At 68.6% G+C, this 22,809-nt stretch overlaps 1 protein-coding gene across 2 annotated transcripts; it reads right to left on the minus strand.

Moving 5' to 3' along the window:
- Positions 1–27: 27 nt before the first annotated feature.
- On the minus strand, positions 28–15,909 carry LOC141735315 (lipolysis-stimulated lipoprotein receptor-like). 2 transcript variants are annotated; one of them, XM_074567952.1, is made up of 10 exons: positions 15,858–15,909; positions 12,029–12,340; positions 9,885–10,004; positions 7,295–7,351; positions 4,429–4,575; positions 3,180–3,266; positions 3,014–3,073; positions 2,646–2,738; positions 1,543–1,792; positions 28–192 (listed from the first exon to the last, which is right to left on the minus strand). In XM_074567952.1, the coding sequence occupies exons 1-10, from the start codon at positions 15,892–15,894 to the stop codon at positions 180–182; spliced, it is 1,176 nt and encodes a 391-aa protein (XP_074424053.1). In that variant the 5' UTR covers positions 15,895–15,909; the 3' UTR covers positions 28–179. The 2 variants fall into 2 exon arrangements, with proteins under 2 accessions (XP_074424053.1, XP_074424054.1); XM_074567953.1 differs by lacking the exon at positions 7,295–7,351 and having other exon boundaries at positions 32–192.
- Positions 15,910–22,809: the final 6,900 nt, after the last annotated feature.

The raw sequence follows: 22,809 nt of genomic DNA on the forward strand, positions 1-22,809 counted from the left end.
AAAAAAAGTAAAAGCCCCCCCCCCCCCCCAAAAAAAAAAAACCCCGAAAGGCCCCAAAAAAATGCCTCGGGGGGGGGGGGGGCACCCAGGCGTCCTGGGGGGGGGGGCACCCAGGTGTGGGGGGGGGGGCACCCAGGCGTCCGGGGGGGGGAGGGGTTACACCACCAGGCTCTCGCGGCTCAAGGCGTCGTGCTGGGGGGGGAGGGGGGGAAAGGGGGGGCTTAGGTGGGGAGGGGGCTCGAGGGAGGGGGGGGATGGACACCCCCCCTCAGCCCCCCCCCCCCCTCCAATACCCCATGGGACACACACCCCCCCCCCCCCCTCCCAGACCCCCCAATACCCCATAGGACCCCCCCAGGGGCCCCCCCAGACCTCCAGGGACCCCCCCAAAGTCCCCGTGAGCCTCCAATACCCCCCCAACCCCCCCCCCCCCGGGACCCCAGGGTCCCCCCAGACCCCATAGGACCCCCCCCCCCCCCGAATGCCCCCTGGGAACCCCAGGGACCCCCCCCCAGACCCCCTAAAACCCCAGGGACCCCCCCAAATACCCCATGGGACCCCCCCCAAACCCCTCCTGGGACCCCAAGAGACCCCCCCCCCCAGACCCCCCAAAACCCCACAGAACCCCCCAACCCCCCCTTGGGACCCCCCCATGACCCCCCCAATACCCCATAGGACCCCCCCCAAACCCCTCCTGGCACCCCAAGGGACCCCCCCAGACCCCCAGGGACTCCCCCAAATGCTCCCAGGGCCCCCCAGACCCCATAGGACCCCCCCCCCGAATGCCCCCTGGGACCCCCAGAGACCCCCCCCCAGACCCCCCAAAACCTCACGGAACCCCCCAAATCCCCCCTGGGATCCCCCCCATGACCCCCCCAATACCCCATAGGGACCCCCCCCCCCAAACCCCTTCTGGGACCCCCAGGGCCCCCCTCAAATGCCCCCATGAACCCCCCAATACCCCATAGGACCCCCCCAACCCCTCCTGGCACCCCAAGGGACCCCCCCAGACCCCCAGGGACTCCCCCAAATGCTCCCAGAGCCCCCCCAGACCCCATAGGAGCCCCCCGAATGCCCCCTGGGACCCCCAGAGACCCCCCCCCAGACCCCCTAAAACCCCAGTGACCCCCCCAATACCCCATGGGACCCCCCCCAAACCCCTCCTGGGACCCCAAGAGACCCCCCCCAGACCCCCCAAAACCCCACAGAACCCCCCAACCCCCCCTTGGGACCCCCCCCCCCATGACCCCCCCAATACCCCATAGGAGCCCCCCCAAACCCTTCCTGGCACCCCAAGGGACCCCCCCAGACCCCATAGGACCCCCCCGAATGCCCCCTGGGACCCCCAGAGACCCCCCCAGACCCCCTAAAACCCCACGGAACGCCCCAAACCCCCCCATGACCCCCCCAGTACCCCATAGGACCCCCCCCCCAGACCCGCAGGGGACCCCAAGGGACCCCCCAGATGCCATTTGGGACCCCCAGGGACACCCCCCCCCCGCAAACACCCCCATGACCCCATGGGACTCCCCCCCCCCTCACCTTCCGGAGGCGTCGGGGGGGTCGGGGGGGTGACGGGGCAGGGGCTCAGCCCCCCCCTTCAAGAGATCGTCCCGGGAACGCGAACGGGGACGGGAAGGGGGGGGTGACCCCCCCAGGGATCCCCCCAAAAATTCCTCCGAGCGCCAGCGCCCCCGGGGGGGGGGAGGGGAAGGGGGGGTGGGGGGGCGCCGTCGGGGGACCCAGGCATCCGGGGCTTCGTGGAGGGAGCTGATGTCGCTGGGGGGGGGACCTGGGGGGGGGGGGGCAAATTTGGGGAGGGGGAGGAAGCGTTAATGCCCCATTGGGGGGTAAATAATCCCTGGGGGGGGGGGGTAAATACACGGGGGGGGGGGGGTGTTAAATATTGGTGGGGGGGCAAAAAACGCGGGTGGGGGCAGCCCCATGGGGGGGTAAATAAACCCTGGGGGGTGGTAAATATCCCGGGGGGGGGTCAAATGGGAGGGAGACTGCCCCATTGTGGGGGTAAATGCCCGGGGGGGGGGCTATTAACCCATGGGGGGGGAATTGGGGGGGTTGATGCCCCTGGGGGGGGTAAAATGGGGGGGGCTGATGCCCCATGGCGGGGGGCTACTGTCCCATGGGGTGGTAATCGGGGGGGGGTTGATGCCTCACGGAGGGGGGGGTAAATGCCTTGGGGGGGTAAAATGGGGGGGGAGCTTGTACCCCACCAGGGGGGAATTGGGAGGGGTTGATGCCCCTGGGGGGGGGCAGAAAGGGAGGGGGGGGAATTGCCCCATGGGGGGGCAATTGGGAGGGGTTGATGCCCCATGGGGTCTTTGATGCCCCCCCGGGGGGTAAAATGGAGGGGCTACTGCTCCATGGGGGGGTAATTGGGGGTGTGGATGCCTCTGGGGGGGTAAAACTGGGGGGGGAAATTGCCCCATGGGGGGTAAATGCCCTGGGCGGGCAAACTGGGAGGGGCTACTATCCCATGGAGGGGGGTCATTGGGGGGGGTTGATGCCCCACGGGGAGGGTAAATGCCCCACGGAGGGTTACTCGGGGGGGGGGGGTCGATGCCCCACGGTGGGGGGGAGGGATTAATTGATTAATTGTGCCCCCCCCCCCCCCCCCCAGCACCTACCTGCCCTCGACGGGGGGTAGCGGCCGCGGGGTTCGAAGGCACCGATTTGCTCCTCCAGGTAACGCAGGACGGCGGGGGGGGGCGCGGGGGGGCCTGTGGGGAGTGGGGGGGGGGGGGATGACACCCCAATATTTAGGGGGGGGGGGGCCAAGCATCAGGCCCCCCCCTCCTCTCAATGTTCAGGTCACCCATCCAGCCCGCTGACAGGCCGGACCCTGCTTAGCTTCACCCCCCACCCTCCGTTCCCCAGCACCCAATGGGGCGGGGGTGGATAAAAGGGGGGGGGGATGATTGACAGCTGTCAATCAACGGCTCCCCCCCCCCAAAAAAAATGATTGACAGCTGTCAATCGACCGCCGCGACCTCACCTGACACCACGCTGCCATCGCTGTCACGCAGCAGGGGCACCTGGGAGCTCTGGCTGCTGGCTGTCGGGGGGGGGAGGGGGGGGGAAGGTGGCACCTCAGTGTCATTGTCACACCCCCCCCCCCCCCCATACCGGCGCCACCCGCGGTGTCCCCCAGTGTCACTCACCCAGGGTCCGGAGGGCCAGGGAGGGCGGGGGGGGGCCGTAAATTCCGCTCATGGCTCCGGAGGTCGCTGCCTTTCCCGCCAGGTACACTGCGGGGAGGGGACACAAGTGTCCCGGGGGGGTCCGGTGACGTCCCCTTCCCCGGGGAGGGGACACAGGCGTCCTGGACCCCCACCCCAGGGGACCCAGGAGTGCCCCAGGGGACCCCACCCCACCCCAGGGGACCCAGGTGTGCTCCAAGGGGACCCCCGGGGACCCCGTCGCACCCCAGGGGACCCGAGGGGACCCCAAGGGACCCCGTCGCTCCCCAGGGGACCCCACCCCAGAGGACCCAGGGGACCCTATCCCACCCCAGGAGACCCCAGGTGACACCAGGGGACCCCGTCACACCCCAGGGGACCCCAGGAGTGCCCCCAGGGGACCCCAGGGGACCCCACGCCAGGGGACCCGGGAGTGCCCCAGGGGACAAGCAGGGGACCCCAGGGGACCCCAAGGGACCCTACCCCACCCCAGGGGACCCCAGGGGACCCTACCCCACCCCAGGTGACCCCAGGGGGACCCCACGCCAGGGGAGCCGGGAGCACCCCAGGGGACAAGCAGGGGACCCCAGGGGACCCCAAGGGACCCTACCCCACCCCAGGGGATCCCAAGGAGTGCCCCAGGAGACCCCAGGTGACACCAGGGGACCCCAAGGAACCCCAGGGGACCCCATCACACCCCAGGGGACCCCGTCAACACCCCAGGGGACCCCAGGAGTGCCCCCGGGGGACCCCACGCCAGGGGAGCCGGGAGTGCCCCAGGGGACCCCAGGTGACACCAGGGGACCCCGTCACACCCCAGGGGACCCCAGGGGGACCCCACGCCAGGGGAGCTGGGAGCACCCCAGGGGACAAGCAGGGGACCCCAGGGGACCCCAAGGGACCCTACCCCACCCCAGGGGACCCCAGGGGACCCCAAGGAGTGCCCCAGGAGACCCCAGGTGACACCAGGGGACCCCAGGGGACCCCATCACACCCCAGGAGACGCCAGGTGACACCAGGAGACCCCAGGGGACCCCATCGCACCCCAGGGGACCCCACGCCAGGGGAGCCGGGAGCGCCCCAGGGGACCCCAAGGGACCCTACCCCACCCCAGGGGACCCCAGGGGACCCTACCCCACCCCCTAGGGGACCCCAGGGGACCCCCCCCCCCCCGGGTCTGTCCTCCCCCCCCCCCCCCCCCCCCCCCAGGGCCAAGGGCGGGGGCACTCACGGGCCTCGGGGCAGCAGCAGCGGTGGGGACAGCAGGGGCAGCGCAGGTAGCAGCAGCAGGTGTGGGGGCAGCACTGGCACCAGCACAGCCCCAGCAGCAGCGCCCCCAGCGCCACCCCCAGCGCCACCAGCACCACGAAGAGCCAGTCTGGGGGGCGGGGGGGGGGGGAAAAGGGGGGGGGGGGGTGGTCAGAGGGGGCACCCGGGCGTCCGGGTGACCCCAAAGTCCCCTATAGATCCCAGGGGGGTACATCCAGGTGCCTGGGTGGTCCCCTGACCCCCCCTGTAGATCCCGGGGAGGGACACCCAAGTGTCTGCGTGGTCCCCTGACCCCCCCTTTAGATCCCGGGGGGGGACACCTAGGCGTCTGGGTGTCCCCTGACCCCCCCTATAGATCCTGGGGGGGGACACCCAGGCGTCCGGGTGACCCCAAGGTCCCCTATAGATCCTGGGGGGGGACACCCAAGTGCCTGGGTGACCCCAAAGTCCTCTATAGATCCCGGGGGGGACACCCAAGTGTCTGGGTCTCCCCAAAGTCCCCTATAGATCCCGGGGGGGGGACACCCAGGCGTCCGGGTGACCCCAAAGTCCCCTATAGATCCCGGGGGGGGGACACCCAAGTGTCTGCGTGGTCCCCTGACCCCCCCTATAGATCCCGGGGGGGGACACCCAGCTGTCCAGGTGACCCCAAAGTCCCCTATAGATCCCGGGGGGGGACACCCAAGTGTCTGCGTGGTCCCCTGACCCCCCCTATAGATCCCGGGGGGGGACACCCAAGTGCCTGGGTGACCCCAAAGTCCCCTATAGATCCCAGGGGGGTACATCCAGGTGCCTGCGTGGTCCCCTGACCCCCCCTGTAGATCCCGGGGGGGGACACCCAGGAGTCTGGGTGACCCCAAGGTCCCCTATAGATCCCGGGGGGGGGACACCCAAGTGCCTGGGTGACCCCAAGGTCCCCTATAGATCCCAGGGGGGTACATCCAGGTGCCTGGGTGGTCCCCTGACCCCCCCCTATAGATCCCGGGGGGGGACACCCAAGTGTCTGCGTGGTCCCCTGACCCCCCCTATAGATCCCGGGGGGGGACACCCAGGAGTCTGGGTGACCCCAAGGTCCCCTATAGATCCCGGGGGGGGACACCCAAGTGCCTGGGTGACCCCAAAGTCCCCTATAGATCCCGGGGGGGGGACACCCAGGCGTCCGGGTGACCCCAAAGTCCCCTATAGATCCCGGGGGGGGGACACCCAAGTGTCTGCGTGGTCCCCTGACCCCCCCTATAGATCCTGGGGGGGGACACCCAAGTGCCTGGGTGACCCCAAAGTCCCCTATAGATCCCAGGGGGGTACATCCAGGTGCCTGGGTGGTCCCCTGACCCCCCCTGTAGATCCCGGGGGGGGACACCCAAGTGTCTGCGTGGTCCCCTGACCCCCCCTATAGATCCCGGGGGGGGGGACACCCAGGCGTCCAGGTGACCCCAATGTCCCCTATAGATCCCGGGGGGGGACACCTAGGCGTCTGGGTGTCCCCTGACCCCCCCTATAGATCCTGGGGGGGGACACCCAGGCGTCCGGGTGACCCCAAGGTCCCCTATAGATCCTGGGGGGGGACACCCAAGTGTCTGCGTGGTCCCCTGACCCCCCCCATAGATCCTGGGGGGGGACACCCAAGTGCCTGGGTGACCCCAAAGTCCCCTATAGATCCCGGGGGGGGGACACCCAGGCGTCCGGGTGACCCCAAAGTCCCCTATAGATCCCGGGGGGGGGACACCCAAGTGTCTGCGTGGTCCCCTGACCCCCCCTATAGATCCTGGGGGGGGACACCCAAGTGCCTGGGTGACCCCAAAGTCCCCTATAGATCCCAGGGGGGTACATCCAGGTGCCTGGGTGGTCCCCTGACCCCCCCTGTAGATCCCGGGGGGGGACACCCAGCCGTCCAGGTGACCCCAAAGTCCCCTATAGATCCCGGGGGGGGGACACCCAAGTGCCTGGGTGACCCCAAAGTCCCCTATAGATCCCGGGGGGGGACACCCAGGCATCCGGCTGACCCCAAGGTCCCCTATAGATCCCGGGGGGGGACACCCAAGTGTCTGCGTGGTCCCCTGACCCCCCCATAGATCCTGGGGGGGGACACCCAAGTGCCTGGGTGACCCCAAAGTCCCCTATAGATCCCGGGGGGGGACACCCAAGTGTCTGGGTGCTCCCCTGACCCCCCCTGTAGATCCCGGGGGGGGACACCCAAGTGTCTGCGTGGTCCCCTGACCCCCCCTATAGATCCCGGGGGGGGGACACCCAGGCGTCCGGGTGACCCCAAAGTCCCCTATAGATCCCAGGGGGGTACATCCAGGTGCCTGGGTGGTCCCCTGACCCCCCCTGTAGATCCCGGGGGGGGACACCCAAATGTCTGGGTGTCCCCAAGGTCCCCTATAGATCCTGGGGGGGGACACCCAAGTGTCTGCGTGGTCCCCTGACCCCCCCTATAGATCCCGGGGGGGGACACCTAGGCGTCTGGGTGTCCCCTGACCCCCCCTATAGATGCGGGGGGGGGACCCAGGCACCCAGACACCCCCAAAACCTCTCTATACCACCTGGGTGTGTCCCCCCCCCGGGCACCTGGGTGTCGTGTCCCCCCCCCAGGATGCCTGGGTGTCCCCCCCCCGGGGACGCCTGAGTGTCGCGTTCCCCCCCCAGACGCCTGGGTGTCCCCCCCCCGGACGCCTGGATGTCCCCCTCCCCCGGACACCTGGGTCCCTTTGGGGGGTGGTGGGGGGGGGAGGGGGTGGAAAGGGGGTTCCCGGACACCTGGGGGGGTGTGTGTGTATGTCCCCCCCCACCGGGGACGCCTGGGGGGGTGTGTGTCCCCCCCCCTGTACCTGGCAGGGTCCCCAGCTGGACGCCCGGCAAGAGGTCGGTGGCCTCCGATAGGGACCCTGGGGGGACACAAGGGACACCAAAGGCGGGGGGGGGGCGTGGGGGGGGGGCATCAGGGGACCCAGGCGTCCGGGGAGGGGGGCACCCAGGCGTCCCCGGGGGGGGGGGGACACACACGCAGACACTCCCACCCCCCCCCACCCCCCCGAGGGGACCCAGGCGTTCGGGTGGTCCCAATACACCCCCCCCCCCCCCCCCCAGGGAGCTGTGCTGGCCTCCCAGTCCTTCCCAGTACAGCCCAGTCCTTCCCAGTATGGGCCAGTCCCTCCCAGTGCTCTCCCAGTCCCCCCCAGTCCCTTCCAGTGCTCTCCCAGGCCCTCCCAGTACAGCCCAGTCCCTCCCAGTGCTCTCCCAGTCCCTCCCAGTCCCTTCTAGTGCTCTCCCACTCCTTCCCAGTATGGGCCAGTCCCTCCCAGTGCTCTCCCAGTCCCCCCCAGTCCCTTCCAGTGCTCTCCCAGTCCTTCCCAGTATGGGCCAGTCCCTCCCAGTGCTCTCCCAGTCCCCCCCAGTCCCTTCCAGTGCTCTCCCAGTCCCTCCCAGTCCCTTCTAGTGCTCTCCCACTCCTTCCCAGTATGGGCCAGTCCCTCCCAGTGCTCTCCCAGTCCCCCCCAGTCCCTTCCTGTGCTCTCCCAGGCCCTCCCAGTACAGCCCAGTCCCTCCCAGCGCTCTCCCAGTCCCTCCCAGTACAGCCCAGTCCCTCAAAGTGCTCTCCCAGTCCATTCCAGTGCTCTCCCAGTCCCTCCCAGTACAGCCCAGTCTCCCCCCAGTGCTCTCCCAGTCCTGCCCAGTATGTCCCAGGCCCTCACAGCACTCTCACAGTCCTGCCCAGTACAGCCCAGTCCCTCCCAATGCTCTCCCAGTCCTTCCCAGTACAGCCCAGTCCCTCCCAATGCTCTCCCAGTCCCTCCCAGTACAGCCCAGTCCGTCCCAGTGTTCTCCCAGTCCCTCCTTCCCACTACTTCCCAGTCCCGCCCAGCACTCCCGATCCTTCCCATTATAGCCTAGCCCCTCCCAGTACTCTCCCAGTCCCTCCCAGTGCCCTTTCAGTAACCTCCCAGTCCCTCCCCGTGGCCTCCCAGTGCCTCCCAGTCTCTCCTAGCGTTCTCCCAGTACCTCCCAGTGCCCTTCTAGCACCCTCCGAGTCTCTCCCAGTACAGCCCAGTGCCCTCCCAGTACTTCCCAGTGCCTTCCAGTCTCTCCTAGTGCCCTCCCAGTGCCTCCCCAGTGCCTCCCAGTCTCTCCCAGTACCTCCCAGTGCCCATCTAGTGCCCTCCGAGTCTCTCCCAGTACAGCCCAGTGCCCTCCCAGTACTTCCCAGTGCCTTTCAGTCTCTCCTAGTGCCCTCCCAGTGCCTTCCCAGTGCCTCCCAGTCTCTCCCAGTACCTCCCAGCGCCCTTCTAGTGCTCTCCGAGTCTCTCCCAGTACAGCCCAGTGCCTCCCAGTGCCTTCCAACCTCTCCCAGTGCCCACCCAGTGCCTCCCAGTCTCTCCCAGTACCTCCCAGCGCCCTTCTAGCGCCCTCCGAGTCTCTCCCAGTACAGCCCAGCGCCCTCCCAGTACAGCACAGTCCCTCTTGAGCCCTCTGAGGCGTTCCCAGTCCATCCCAGTGCCTCCCAGTGACTTCTGGTCTCTCCTAGTGCCCTCCCAGTGCCTCACAGTCTCTCCCAGTACCTCCCAGCGCCCTTCTAGGGCTCTCCAAGTCTCTCCCAGTACAGCCCAGTGCCCGCCCAGTACTTCCCAGTCCCTCTTGAGCCCACTGAGGCATTCCCAGTCCCTCCCAGTGCTCTCCCGGTGCCTTCCGGTCTCTCCCAGTGGCTTCCAGTCCTTCCCAGTGCTCTCCCAGTGCCTCCCAGTACTTCCCAGTATATCCCAGTGGCCTTCTAGTGCCCTCCGAGTCTCTCCCAGTACAGCCCAGTGCCCTCCCAGTACAGCCCAGTGCCTTTCAGTCTCTCCTAGTGCCCTCCCAGTGCCTTCCCAGTGCCTCCCAGTCTCTCCCAGTACCTCCCAGTGCCCTTCTAGTGCCCTCCCAGTCTCTCCCAGTACCTCCCAGCGCCCTTCTAGTGCTCTCTGAGTCTCTCCCAGTACAGCCCAGCGCCCTCCCAGTACTTCCCAGTCCGTCTTGAGCCCTCTGAGGCATTCCCAGTCCCTCCCAGTGCCCTCCCAGTGCTCTCCCAGTGCCTTCCAGTCTTTCTCAGTCCCTCCCAGTGCCCTCCCAGTGCCTCCCAGTGCCTCCCAGTACTTCCCAGTACTTCCCAGTGCCCTTCTAGTGCCTTCCGAGTCTCTCCTAATACAGCCCAGTGCCCTCCCAGTACTTCCCAGTGCCTTCCAGTCTCTCCTAGTGCCTGACCAGTGCCCTCCCAGTCCCTCCCAGTCTCTCCCAGTACCTCCCAGTGCCCTCCGAGTCTCTCCCAGTACAGCCCAGTGCCCTCCCAGTACTTCCCAGTCCCTCTTGAGCCCTCTGAGGCATTCCCAGTCCCTCCCAGTGCCCTCCCGGTGCCCCCCTCAACCCTCCCAGTGCCTCCCAGTGCCTCACCCAGTACGACCAGTTCAGCCACGGCCTCGTTGTTGCCCTCCAGGTCCTGGGTGGAGGTGACGGTGCAGATGTAGATGCCGCTGTCACCCCACGCCGCCGGGCCCAGGCTCAGCTCCGCCCCTGCCAACCCCGCACGCCTGGGTCCCTCGGGTGACAAGGTGACCCCCGGCCCCGGTGACATCACACCCCCCACCCACCCACCCCGGTGACATCCCTGGTGACACCCCTGGGGTCCCCACCCCACCATGGTGACACCCCGGTGACACCCTGGTGACACCCCTGGGGTGCCCCCAGACCCCGGTGACATCCCTGGTGACACCTCTGGGGTCCCCACACCCCCTCGGTGACACCCTGGGGACACCCTGGGGTCCCCCCAGGCCCCCGTGACACCTGTGGGGTCCTCACCCACCCCGGTGACACCCTGGGGACACCCCTGGGGACCCCCCAGACCCCAGTGACTTCCCTGGTGACATCCCTGGGGTCCCCACCCCACCCCGGTGACACCCTGGGGACACCCCTGGGGACACCCCAGACCCCAGTGACTTCCCTGGTGACATCCCTGGGGTCCCCACCCCACCCCGGTGACACCCTGGGGACACCCCTGGGGACACCCCAGACCCCAGTGACTTCCCTGGTGACACCTCTGGGGTCCCCACCCCACCCCGGTGACACCCTGGGGACACCCCTGGGGACCCCCCAGACCCCAGTGACTTCCCTGGTGACACCCCTGGGGTCCCCACCCCACCCCGGTGACACCCCGGTGACACCCTGGTGACACCCCTGGGGACCCCCCAGACCCCAGTGACTTCCCTGGTGACACCCCTGGGGTCCCCACCCCACCCCGGTGACACCCCGGTGACACCCTGGGGACACCCCTGGGGACCCCCCAGACCCCAGTGACTTCCCTGGTGACACCCCTGGGGTCCCCACCCCACCCCGGTGACACCCCGGTGACACCCTGGGGACACCCCTGGGGACCCCCCAGACCCCAGTGACTTCCCTGGTGACACCCCTGGGGTCCCCACCCCACCCCGGTGACACCCCGGTGACACCCTGGTGACACCCCTGGGGACCCCCCAGACCCCAGTGACTTCCCTGGTGACACCCCTGGGGTCCCCACCCCACCCCGGTGACACCCCGGTGACACCCTGGTGACACCCCTGGGGTGCCCCCAGACCCCGGTGACATCCCTGGTGACACCTCTGGGGTCCCCACACCCCCTCGGTGACACCCTGGGGACACCCTGGGGTCCCCCCAGACCCCCGTGACACCTGTGGGGTCCTCACCCACCCCGGTGACACCCTGGGGACACCCCTGGGGACCCCCCAGACCCCAGTGACTTCCCTGGTGACACCCCTGGGGTCCCCACCCCACCCCGGTGACACCCCGGTGACACCCTGGTGACACCCCTGGGGTGCCCCCAGACCCCAGTGACGTCCCTGGAGGACCCCCCCCAGACCCCAGTGACACCCTGGTGACACCCTGGTGACACCCGGTGACACCTCTGGAATCCCCCCAGATCCCGGTGACATCCCTGGTGACACCCCTGGGGTCCCCACCCCACCCTGGTGACACCCTGGTGACACCCAGTGACACCCCTGGGGTGCCCCCAGACCCTGGTGACGTCCCTGGTGACACCCCTGGGGTCCCCACCCCACCCTGGTGACACCCTGGTGACACCCAGTGACACCCCTGGGGTGCCCCCAGACCCTGGTGACGTCCCTGGTGACACCCCTGGGGTCCCCCTCCACGTCCCTGGGGTCCCCCTGACCCCTGGTGACCCCCGGTGACCCCTGGTGACACCCTTGGGGTCCCCACCCCACCCCGGTGACAGCCTGGTGACACCCGGTGACACCCCTGGGGTCCCCCAGACCCCCGGTGACATCCCTGGAGGACCCCCCCAGAGCCCTGTGACACCCTGTGACATCGTCCCCAACCCCGGTGGCACCCCAGTGTCACCTCCCCAACCCTGGTGACACCCCCGGTGTCCCCCTCAGACCCCCGTGACGTTGTCCCCAACCCCTGCAACGCCCCTGTGACGTCCCCGTCCCCCCCCCCCCGACCTCGGTGACACCCTGGGACACCTCCGTCACCCTCCCAACGTGTGTGCGTTCCCCCCCCCCCAATGTCCCCAACGTCCCCACCTCCCAAGATGGTGACGCCGCGTCCCCTGTAGAAGTCCCCGAGGGTGACAACGCCACCCTGCTTGGTGGCCACGATGCGGACGGTGCGGGCGGCATCCGGGCAGGGGGAGGTGACGTCGGGGCTGTCCCCAGGGGAGGTGACGATCCCGTTGTTGTCCCCTGATGGGGTGGGACAGAAGGACTTGTACTTCCAGGTGACAATGGGGGGGTCGGGGGCCACCGTCTGGTAGTGACACCGGAGCAGGACAGGCTGGAAGAGCAGGGCCACCGTCCGGGGGTCTGTCACTGTCACCTGTAAGGGGGTGACAGGGGCTGGGGGGGTGACATCGGCAACCGGTTAGGGGGGTGGCACCTTGCTGTCACCTCCCCGTCACCTCCCCCCTGGTCCCTGTCACCCCTCTATGACCTGTCACCCTCCCCCTCCCAAGGTCTTGTCATCCACTGTCACCCCCTGTCACCTCCCTGTCACCCCTCTGGGACCTGTCACCCCCTGTCACCCCTTGCCACCTCCCCCCTGGCTCCTGTCACCCCTCAGACTTGTCACCCCCTGTCACCTCCCCCTGGGACCTGTCACCCCCTGTCACCTCCCCTGGTCCTTGTCACCCCCTGTCACCTCCCTGGGACTTGTCACCCCCTGTCATCCCCCGTCACCTCCCTGTCACCTCCTCTGGTCCTTGTCACCCCCTGTCACCCCCCGTCACCTCCCCCTGGCTCCTGCCACCCCCCTGGCTCCTGTCACTCCCTGTCACCTCCCTGTCACCCCCCTGGGACCTGTCACCCCCTGTCACCTCCTGTCACCCCTCTGGGACCTGTCACCCCCTGTCACCCCCTGCCACCTCCCCCCTGGCTCCTGTCACCCCTCAGACTTGTCACCCCCTGTCACCTCCCCCTGGGACCTGTCACCCCCTGTCACCTCCCGGTCACCTCCCAGCCACCCCCCTGGCTCCTGTCACCCCCTGTCACCTCCTGTCACCTCCCCTGGTCCTTGTCACCCCCTGTCACCTCCCTGGGACTTGTCACCCCCTGTCATCCCCTGTCACCTCCCTGTCACCTCCCCTGGTCCTTGTCACCCCCTGTCACCCCCCGTCACCTCCTGTCACCCCCTGTCACCTCCTCTGGTCCCTGTCACCCCCTGTCACCCCCTGTCACCCCCTGTCACCCCCTCTGGTCCCTGTCACCCCCGTCACCTCCCTGTCACCCCCTGTCACCTCCTGTCACCTCCTCTGGTCCCTGTCACCCCCTGTCACCCCCTGTCACCCCCTGTCACCTCCTCTGGTCCCTGTCACCCCCGTCACCTCCCTGTCACCTCCTGTCACCTCCTCTGGTCCCTGTCACCTCCTGTCACCCCCTGTCACCCCCTGTCACCTCCTGTCACCTCCTCTGGTCCCTGTCACCCCCTGTCACCCCCTGTCACCCCCTCTGGTCCCTGTCACCCCCGTCACCTCCCTGTCACCCCCTGTCACCTCCTGTCACCTCCTCTGGTCCCTGTCACCCCCTGCCACCTCCTGTCACCCCCTGTCACCTCCTCTGGTCCCTGTCACCCCCGTCACCTCCTGTCACCCCCTGTCACCTCCTGTCACCTCCTCTGGTCCCTGTCACCCCCTGTCACCTCCCTGTCACCCCCTGTCACCTCCTCTGGTCCCTGTCAGCCCCTGTCACCCCCTGTCACCTCCTGTCACCTCCTCTGGTCCCTGTCACCCCCTGTCACCTCCTGTCACCCCCCATCACCTCCTGTCACCTCCTCTGGTCCCTGTCACCCCCTGTCACCTCCTGTCACCCCCTGTCACCTCCTCTGGTCCCTGTCACCTTCTGTCACCCCCTGTCACCTCCTGTCACCTCCTCTGGTCCCTGTCACCCCCTGTCACCTCCCTGTCACCCCCTGTCACCTCCTGTCACCTCCTCTGGTCCCTGTCACCCCCTGTCACCTCCTGTCACCCCCTGTCACCTCCCTGTCACCCCCTGTCACCTCCTGTCACCTCCTCTGGTCCCTGTCACCCCCTGTCACCTCCTGTCACCTCCTGTCACCCCCTGTCACCTCCTCTGGTCCCTGTCACCCCCGTCACCCCCCATCACCTCCTGTCACCTCCTGTCACCTTCTCTGGTCCCTGTCACCCCCTGTCACCTCCTGTCACCCCCCGTCACCCCCCGTCACCCCCCGTCACCTCCTCTGGTCCCTGTCACCCCCGTCACCCCCCGTCACCTCCTGTCACCTCCTGTCACCTCCTCTGGTCCCTGTCACCCCCTGTCACCTCCTGTCACCCCCCGTCACCCCCCGTCACCCCCCGTCACCTCCTCTGGTCCCTGTCACCCCCTGTCACCCCCTGTCACCTCCTGTCACCTCCTCTGGTCCCTGTCACCCCCTGTCACCTCCTGTCACCTCCTCTGGTCCCTGTCACCCCCGTCACCCCCCGTCACCTCCTGTCACCTCCTGTCACCTCCTCTGGTCCCTGTCACCCCCTGTCACCTCCTGTCACCCCCCGTCACCCCCCGTCACCTCCTCTGGTCCCTGTCACCCCCTGTCACCTCCTGTCACCCCCTGTCACCTCCTGTCACCTCCTCTGGTCCCTGTCACCCCCTGTCACCCCCTGTCACCCCCTGTCACCCCCTGTCACCTCCTCTGGTCCCTGTCACCCCCTGTCACCCCCCGTCACCTCCTGTCACCTCCTCTGGTCCCTGTCACCCCCTGTCACCTCCTGTCACCCCCCGTCACCCCCCGTCACCTCCTCTGGTCCCTGTCACCCCCTGTCACCTCCTGTCACCCCCTGTCACCCCCTGTCACCTCCTCTGGTCCCTGTCACCTCCTGTCACCCCCTGTCACCTCCTGTCACCTCCTCTGGTCCCTGTCACCCCCTGTCACCTCCTGTCACCCCCTGTCACCTCCTCTGGTCCCTGTCACCTCCTGTCACCCCCTGTCACCCCCTGTCACCTCCTCTGGTCCCTGTCACCCCCTGTCACCCCCCGGGACCTGTCACCCCCCGTCACCCCTCAATTGCCCCCCAGAGCCCCCCCCCCACTCCTTAATTCCCCCTCCGTTACCCCCAAAACCCCGAATTACCCCCCTCAATTAGCCCCCAGCCCCTAATTACCCCCCTTAATTAGCCCCAGGTCCCTTAATTACCCCCTTCGTTACCCCTCAAGACCCTTACTTACCCCCTTAATTAGCACCCGGACCCCTTATTACTCCCCCAATTACCCCCCAGCCCCTTAATTACCCCTGTAATTCCCCCTAGACCCCCCGCCCCTTAATTAGCCCTGAGACCCTTAATTACCCCCTCAATTAACCCCCAGGTCCCTAATTAACCCCCAAGACCCCCTCTGCCCCCCCCAATCACCCCCCTAAAGACCCCCCAGCCCCTAATTACCCACCCAATTACCCCCCGAGCACCTTAATTACCCCCCTCAATTAGCCCCCAGCCCCTAATTACCCCCTTAATTACCCGTAATTACCCCTCAGTTAACACCCAGGCCCCTAATTACCCCCCAGGACCCCCTTTGCCCCTCTCAGTTGCCCCCCGAGCCCCCCCCAGCCCCTAATTACCCCCCTAGTTCCCCCCCAAGCCTCTTAATTACTCCCTCAATTAGCCCCCAGCCCCTAATTACCCCCTTAATCACCCCCCAAACCCCTAATTGCCCCCTCAATTAACCCCTAGGCCCCTAGTTACCCCCCAAGACCCCTCTTCCTCCCCCTCCCAAATTACCCCCTCAATTAACCCCCAGCCCCCAATTAGCCCCCCTTAGCTCCCCCCCCCAGGACCTTAATTACCCCCCAGTCCCTTGATTAGCCCTTTAATTAGCCCCCCCAACCCGCTTAATTAGCCCCCGGGCCCACCCAGCAGCGCCAGGAGCGCGGCCATGACGGCGGCCATGATGGCGGCGGCAGGTGTGGGCGTGGCCGGGCGCACCTGGACACGCCCCCCCCCCCACGGGCCACGCCCCCGGCTCCACCTGGGCGGGCTCATGAAGCGGGAGGGGCGCCCTCCCGCCCCCCCCCCCCCCCCCCCCTCCCGCTGCGGTGGTTCCGCCCAGGTGCCCGCCAGGCCACGCCCCCTCCGGGCAGGTGCGGGCGCGACCATTGCGGCGGCGCCGTAGGGGGGGGGGGGGAAGAGGGGAAAATGGGGGAAAAAAGAGGGGAAAAAGGGGTTCAACCCCGCCCTCTCCACTTTGGTGGGGGTTTCTGCGCCCCCCCGCCATGCCCCATTAGCCTGGGAAGGGGGGGGAAAGGGGACTGGGAGGAGCGGGCTCATCGTGACACACACACACCCCCCCCAGAGTGGTTCGGTCGGCGCCGTGCTGGAGGGCGGGGCTACGGGTGGAGGGCGTGGCCAGCGTCGGGGGGCGGGGCTTAAGCCCTCTCCGGGAACACCCCCCCCCCCCCCAAAAAGGGGCACCCAGGAGTTTGGGGGGGGGGGACCCAGGAGTTCAGACCCAGGAGTCCGGAACCCCACCCCCCCCCCCCCAACAAAAGGGGGACCCAGGAGTTCGGGGGGGACCCAAGAGTTCGGGACCCCCCCAAAAGGGGGACACAGGGGTCCGGGACCCCCCCCATAGAGGGGACCCGGGAGTCCGGGACGGCCCCCCCAAAAGGGGAACCCAGGAGTTCGGGGGGGGGGGGGGCACCCAGGAGTTCGGCACCCACCCCCTCATAGAGGGGACCCAGGAGTCCAGGACACCCCCCCCCCCCCCAAGAAGGGACCCAGGGGTTCGGGACCCCCCCCAAAAAAGGGGACCCAGGAGTCGGGGGGGGGGTCCCAGGCCGGGGTGGGGGGGGGGTGACACCCAGGCGTCCGTTCCAGTGGGTGCCACGGGCCCAGTGTGTCTCCCAAGGGACCCGGGGGGGGGGTCGGGGGGGGGGGGATGGACGATGACGATGACACCCGGGGGGTGGCCCTGCCCTCCCCCCCCCCTCCCCCCCAGTACATATTCCCAGTCGTTTCCCCCCCCCCCCAACCCTCACCCTCGGCCCCCCGCCACCGCCCGGACGCCTGGGTCCCCTCCTGGGGCACCCCCACCTCCCAGTGGTACGTGGGGAGATTTGGGGGGGGGGGGGGGGGGAGGAAAACGGGGGGGGGGGGTGGGGGGGTGTCCCCCGGACGCCTGGGGGTCCCCAAGGGTCCCCATGGGGTCATGACCCCCCCCCACTCCAGAACACCTGGGTCGTGTTGTCCCCCCCCCCCCCCCCCCGAACGCCTGGGTGCCCCCCGATGCCTGGGGGTCCCCATGGGCTTATGACCCCCCCCCCCACACCCCCCCGGCCCCGGGATAACTGGGTGTCCCCCCCCCCCCCCACAGACGCCCCCCTGATGCCTGGGTCCCCAAAGGTCCCCATGGGGTCACGACATCCCCCCCCCCCCAACCCCCGACCCAGCCTGGGGGGCGACCAACAGCCCCCCCAGTGGCCCAGGGGACCCAGGTGTCCTAACTCTCCCCCCCCCCCCCACTTTTTTTTATCCCCCCCCACCCGGGGGGGTGACATCACCCTGTCCTGGGGACAAATGTCCCCTTGTGGCTTTGGTGGCGCTGCCAGGCTCCGAGGGGACCCAGGCGTCCGGCCCCCCCCCGCCCCACTGTCCCCTGGGGACCCAACCGTGCCTGGGTGGCCCCCCCCCCGCCCCCCCCCCAGGCGCCTGGGTGCCCCCAAAGCCCTGGTGCCCCCCCCCAAACACCTGGGAGTTCCCCCCGAACCCCTGCCCCCCCCCCCCCCGACACTTGGGTCCCCCCCCAAATCCATGGGTCCCCCCCCCCCCCGGACACCTGGGCCCCCCCGAACCCATGGGGCCCCTCCCAAATCCATGGGTCCCCCCCAATCCATGGGTCCCCCCCCTGGACACCTGGGCCCCCCCGAACCCATGGGGCCCCTCCCAAATCCATGGGTCCCCCCCCTGGACACCTGGGCCCCCCCGAACCCATGGGGCCCCTCCCAAATCCATGGGGCCCCCCCAAATCCATGGGTCCCCCCCAATCCATGGGTCCCCCCCCAGAAACCTGGGTCCCCCCCAAATCCATGGGTCCCCCCCAATCCATGGGTCCCCCCCCCGGACACCTGGGTCCCCCCCAAATCCATGGGTCCCCCCCAATCCATGGGTTCCCCCCCCCAGACACCTGGGTCCCCCCCAAATCCATGGGTCCCTCCGAATCCATGGGTTCCCCCCGAATCCATGGGTCCCCCCCCCGGACACCTGGGCCCCCCCGAACCCATGGGGCCCCTCCCAAATCCATGGGTCCCCCCCAAATCCATGGGTCCCCCCGAATCCATGGGTGTCCCCCCCGGACACCTGGGTCCCCCCCAAATCCATGGGTCCCCCCCAATCCATGGGTCCCCCCCCCAGACACCTGGGTCCCCCCCAAATCCATGGGTCCCCCCCAATCCATGGGTCTCCCCCCCGGACACCTGGGTCCCCCCCAAATCCATGGGTCCCTCCGAATCCATGGGTTCCCCCCCCAGACACTTGGGTCCCCCCGAATCCATGGGTCCCCCCCCGGACACCTGGGCCCCCCCGAACCCATGGGGCCCCTCCCAAATCCATGGGTCCCCCCCAAATCCATGGGTCGCCCCGAATCCATGGGTCCCCCCCCCAGACACCTGGGTCCCCCCCAAATCCATGGGTCCCCCCCAATCCATGGGTCCCCCCCCCGGACACCTGGGTCCCCCCCAAATCCATGGGTCCCCCCGAATCCATGGGTCCCCCCCCCCGGACACCTGGGCCCCCCCGAACCCATGGGGCCCCTCCCAAATCCATGGGTCCCCCCGAATCCATGGGTCCTCCCCCCGGACACCTGGGTCCCCCCGAATCCATGAGACCCCCCCCCAGACACTTGGGTCCCCCCCGAACACTTGGGTCCCCCCCAAATCCATGGGTCCCCCCCAATCCATGGGTCCCCCCCCAGACACCTGGGTCCCCCCCAAATCCATGGGTCCCCCCCAATCCATGGGTGTCCCCCCCCCCGGACACCTGGGTCCCCCCAAATCCATGTGTCCCCCCGAACCCATGGGTCCCCCCCTGGACATCTGGGTCCCCCCATACTTGGGGGGGGGGGTCAATGGGGCCTGTGTGTCCCATGGGGGACCCAGGCGTCTGGGGGTGGGGGGGGGACACACAGAGGGTCCCTTTGTCCCCTGGGGCCGTGGGGGTGACACCGGCGCGTGAGGAATTTGTCCCATGGCAGCGTGGGGGGGGACCCAGGCGTCCGGGGAGGGGACAGGGGTGGTGTTGGGGGGGGGGGGGGGACACGGGGACACACGTCCTTGGTGTTGTCACCCGGCCCCCGGCACCGCCTGGGACCGTCAGGCGCTGGGGACAATGGGGACAATGGGGGACAGTGATGGGGGGGGGGTAGAGGGACAGGGGACAATGGGGACAGTGGGGGACAATAGGGGACAGTGGGGACAAGGGGGAGTCGGGGACAATGGGGACAGTGGGGGGACAGGGATGAGGCGGATGGTGGGGACACTGGGGGGACACTGGGGGACACTGGGGACACTGGGGACACTGAGGGGACAGGGATGGGGGACAGTGGGGACAGTGAGGGACACTGGGGACACGGGGGGGACAGGGATGGGGGGCACAGTGGCGGCAGTGGGGACAGGGACAAGGGGGACAGTGGGGACAGTGGGGGGACACTGGGGGACACTGAGGGGACAGGGATGAGGGGGGACAGTGGGGGGACACTGGGGACACTGGGGGCACAGGGATGAGGGGGACACGGGGGACACCGGGGGGACAGGGACGAGGGGGACAGTGGGGACAGTGGGGGGACATTGGGGACACGGGGGGACAGGGATGGGGGGGACAGTGGGGGACACTGGGGGGACAATGGGGGACATTGAGGGGACAGGGATGAGGGGGACACTGGGGGACACTGGGGGGACAATGGGGACACGGTGGGGACAGGGATGAGGGGGACGGTGGGGACAGTGGGGGGACAGGGACAAGGGGGACAGTGGGGACAGTGGGGGGACACTGGGGGACACTGGGGACACTGAGGGGACAGGGATGAGGGGGACAGTGGGGACAATGGGGACAATGGGGGGACAGGGATGAGGGGGACAGTGGGGACAGTGTGGGGACACTGGGGGGACACTGGGGACACGGGGGGGATGGGGATGGGGGGGACAGGGGGGGACACCGGGGGGACAGGGACAAGGGGGACAGTGGGGACAATGGGGACACGGGGGGGACAGGGATGAGGGGGACACTGGGGGACACTGGGGGGACAGGGACGAGGGGGACGGGGGGACAGTGTGGGGACACTGGGGACACGGGAGGGACAGGGATGGGGGGGACACTGGGGGACACCGGGGGGACAGGGACGAGGGGGACAGTGGGGACAATGGGGGGACAGTGGGGACACGGGAGGGACAGGGATGAGGGGGACAGTGGGGACAGTGGGGACAATGGGGACACTGGGGGCACAGGGATGAGGGGGACACTGGGGGACACTGGGGGGACAGGGATGAGGGGAACGGTGGGGACAGTGGGGACAGGGACAAGGGGGACAGTGGGGACAGTGGGGGACACTGGGGGGACAGGGACGAGGGGGACAGTGGGGACAGTGAGGGGACACTGGGGACACGGGGGGGACAGGGATGGGGGGGACAGTGGGGGCAGTGGGGGGACACTGGGGGACATTGAGGGGACAGGGATGAGGGGGACACTGGGGGACACTGGGGGGACAGGGATGAGGGGGACAGTGGGGACACTGGGGGGACAATGGGGACACTGGGGGCACAGGGATGGGGGGGACGGTGGGGACAGTGGGGACAGGGACAAGGGGGACAGTGGGGGGACAGTGGGGGACACTGGGGACACTGAGGGGACAGGGATGAGGGGGACAGTGGGGACAGTGTGGGGACACTGGGGACATGGGGGGGACAGGGATGGGGGGGACAATGGGGACAGTGGGGCCAATGGGGACATTGGGGACAATGGGGGGACAGGGGTAATATGGGACACTGGGGACAATGGGGGACACTGGGGGGACAGGGACAATAGGGGACAGCAGGGGACAGCTGGGACACCGGCAACAGTGGGGACACCGGGGGACAATAGGGGACACGGGGGACAATGGGGACAGTGGGGGATGGAAGGGGAGGACAGTGACCACGGGGACGTTGGGGACAGTGGGGACTCCGGGGGGGGGACATTGGGGATGTTGGGGACACCGGGGGACACTGGGAGGAGACACTGGGGACACTGGGAGGGGACACTGGGGACACTGGGAAGGGACATTGAGGATGCCGGGGGATACTGGGGACACTGGGAGGGGACACTGGGAGGGGACACTGGGAGGGGACACTGGGGACACTGGGGTGACCCTCTGTGTCCCCCAGCCCCCACCATGAGACCGGTGGCCGCCACCCTCCCCACCGCCCTGCTGCTGCTGCTGCCGCTCCCCCCAGGTACTGGGAGCACTGGGAGGGACTGGGAGGGACTGGGAGGCACCGGGGGGGACTGGGAGGGGACTGGGAGCACTGGGAGAACTGGGGGGGACTGGGAAGACTGGGACAGACTGGGACGAACTGGGACAGACTGAGAGGAGTGGGGGGACTGGGACAGACTGGGAGGACTGGGACGGACTGGGATGGACGGGGAGGGCTGGGGGGCACTGGGAGCACTGGGAGGGACTGGGAGGACTGGGAGGACTGGGAGAACTGGAGGGACTGGGACGGACTGGGATGGACGGGGAGGTCTGGGGGGCACTGGGAGCACTGGGAGGACCTGAGGGGACTGGGAGAACTGGGAGGGACTGGGAGGGACTGGGATGGACTGGGACGGACTGGGAGGGACTGGGACGGACTGGGATGGACGGGGAGGTCTGGGGGGCACTGGGAACACTGGGAGGACTCGAGGGGACTGGGAGAACTGGGAGCACTGGGAGGGACTGGGAAGACTGGGATGGACTGGGACAGACTGGGATGGACTGGGACAGACTGAGAGGAGTGGGAGGACTGGGACAGACTGGGAGGACTGGGAGCACTGGGAGGGACTGGGAAGACTGGGACGGACGGGGACAGACTGGGACAGACTGGGAGGACTGGGAGGACTGGGACGGACTGGGATGGACTGGGAGCACTGGGAGGGGCTGGGAGGCACCGGGGGGGACTGGGAGGGACTGGGAGGACTGGGAGGTCTGGGGGGGACTGGGAGCACTGGGAGGACTCGAGGGGACTGGGAGAACTGGGAGCACTGGGAGAGACTGGGATGGACTGGGACGGACTGGGACAGACTGGGAGGAGTGGGAGGACTGGGACAGACTGGGAGGACTGGGAGCACTGGGACGGACTGGGACGAACTGGGAGGACTGGGAGCACTGGGATGGACTGGGACGGACTGGGATGGACGGGGAGGTCTGGGGGACAGTGGGAGCACCGGGAGGACCTGAGGGGACTGGGAGAACTGGGATGGACTGGGATGGACTGGGAGGGACTGGGAGGCACCGGGTGGGACAGGGAGGGGACTGGGAGCACTGGGAGGACCTGAGGGGACTGGGAGCACTGGGAGGGACTGGGACGGACAGGGACAGACTGGGACAGACTGGGAGGTCTGGGAGGACTGGGACGGACTGGGATGAACTGGGAGCACTGGGATGGACTGGGACGGACTGGGATGGACGGGGAGGTCTGGGGGGCACTGGGAGGACCTGAGGGGACTGGGAGAACTGGGAGGGACTGGGATGGACTGGGAGGCACCGGGGGGGACTGGGAGGGGACTGGGAGGACTGGGAGGTCTGGGGGGGACTGGGGAGGACTGGGAGGGACTGGGATGGACTGGGAGGGACTGGGA

This window comes from Larus michahellis, chromosome 30, assembly GCF_964199755.1.
Source record: "Larus michahellis chromosome 30, bLarMic1.1, whole genome shotgun sequence".
Taxonomy (NCBI): Eukaryota; Metazoa; Chordata; class Aves; order Charadriiformes; family Laridae; genus Larus; species Larus michahellis.

Excerpts from the sequence above, each read along its gene's own strand:
- LOC141735315 (XM_074567952.1), bottom strand. The coding sequence starts at position 15,894 with ATGGCCGCCGTCATGGCCGCGCTCCTGGCGCTGCTGG. Across the intron at positions 3,267-4,428 it reads CTGCTGCTGCCCCGAGGCCC|TGTACCTGGCGGGAAAGGCA; the intron begins GTGAGTGCCCCC and ends CCCTCCCCGCAG. Across the intron at positions 2,739-3,013 it reads CGATGGCAGCGTGGTGTCAG|GCCCCCCCGCGCCCCCCCCC; the intron begins GTGAGGTCGCGG and ends CACTCCCCACAG.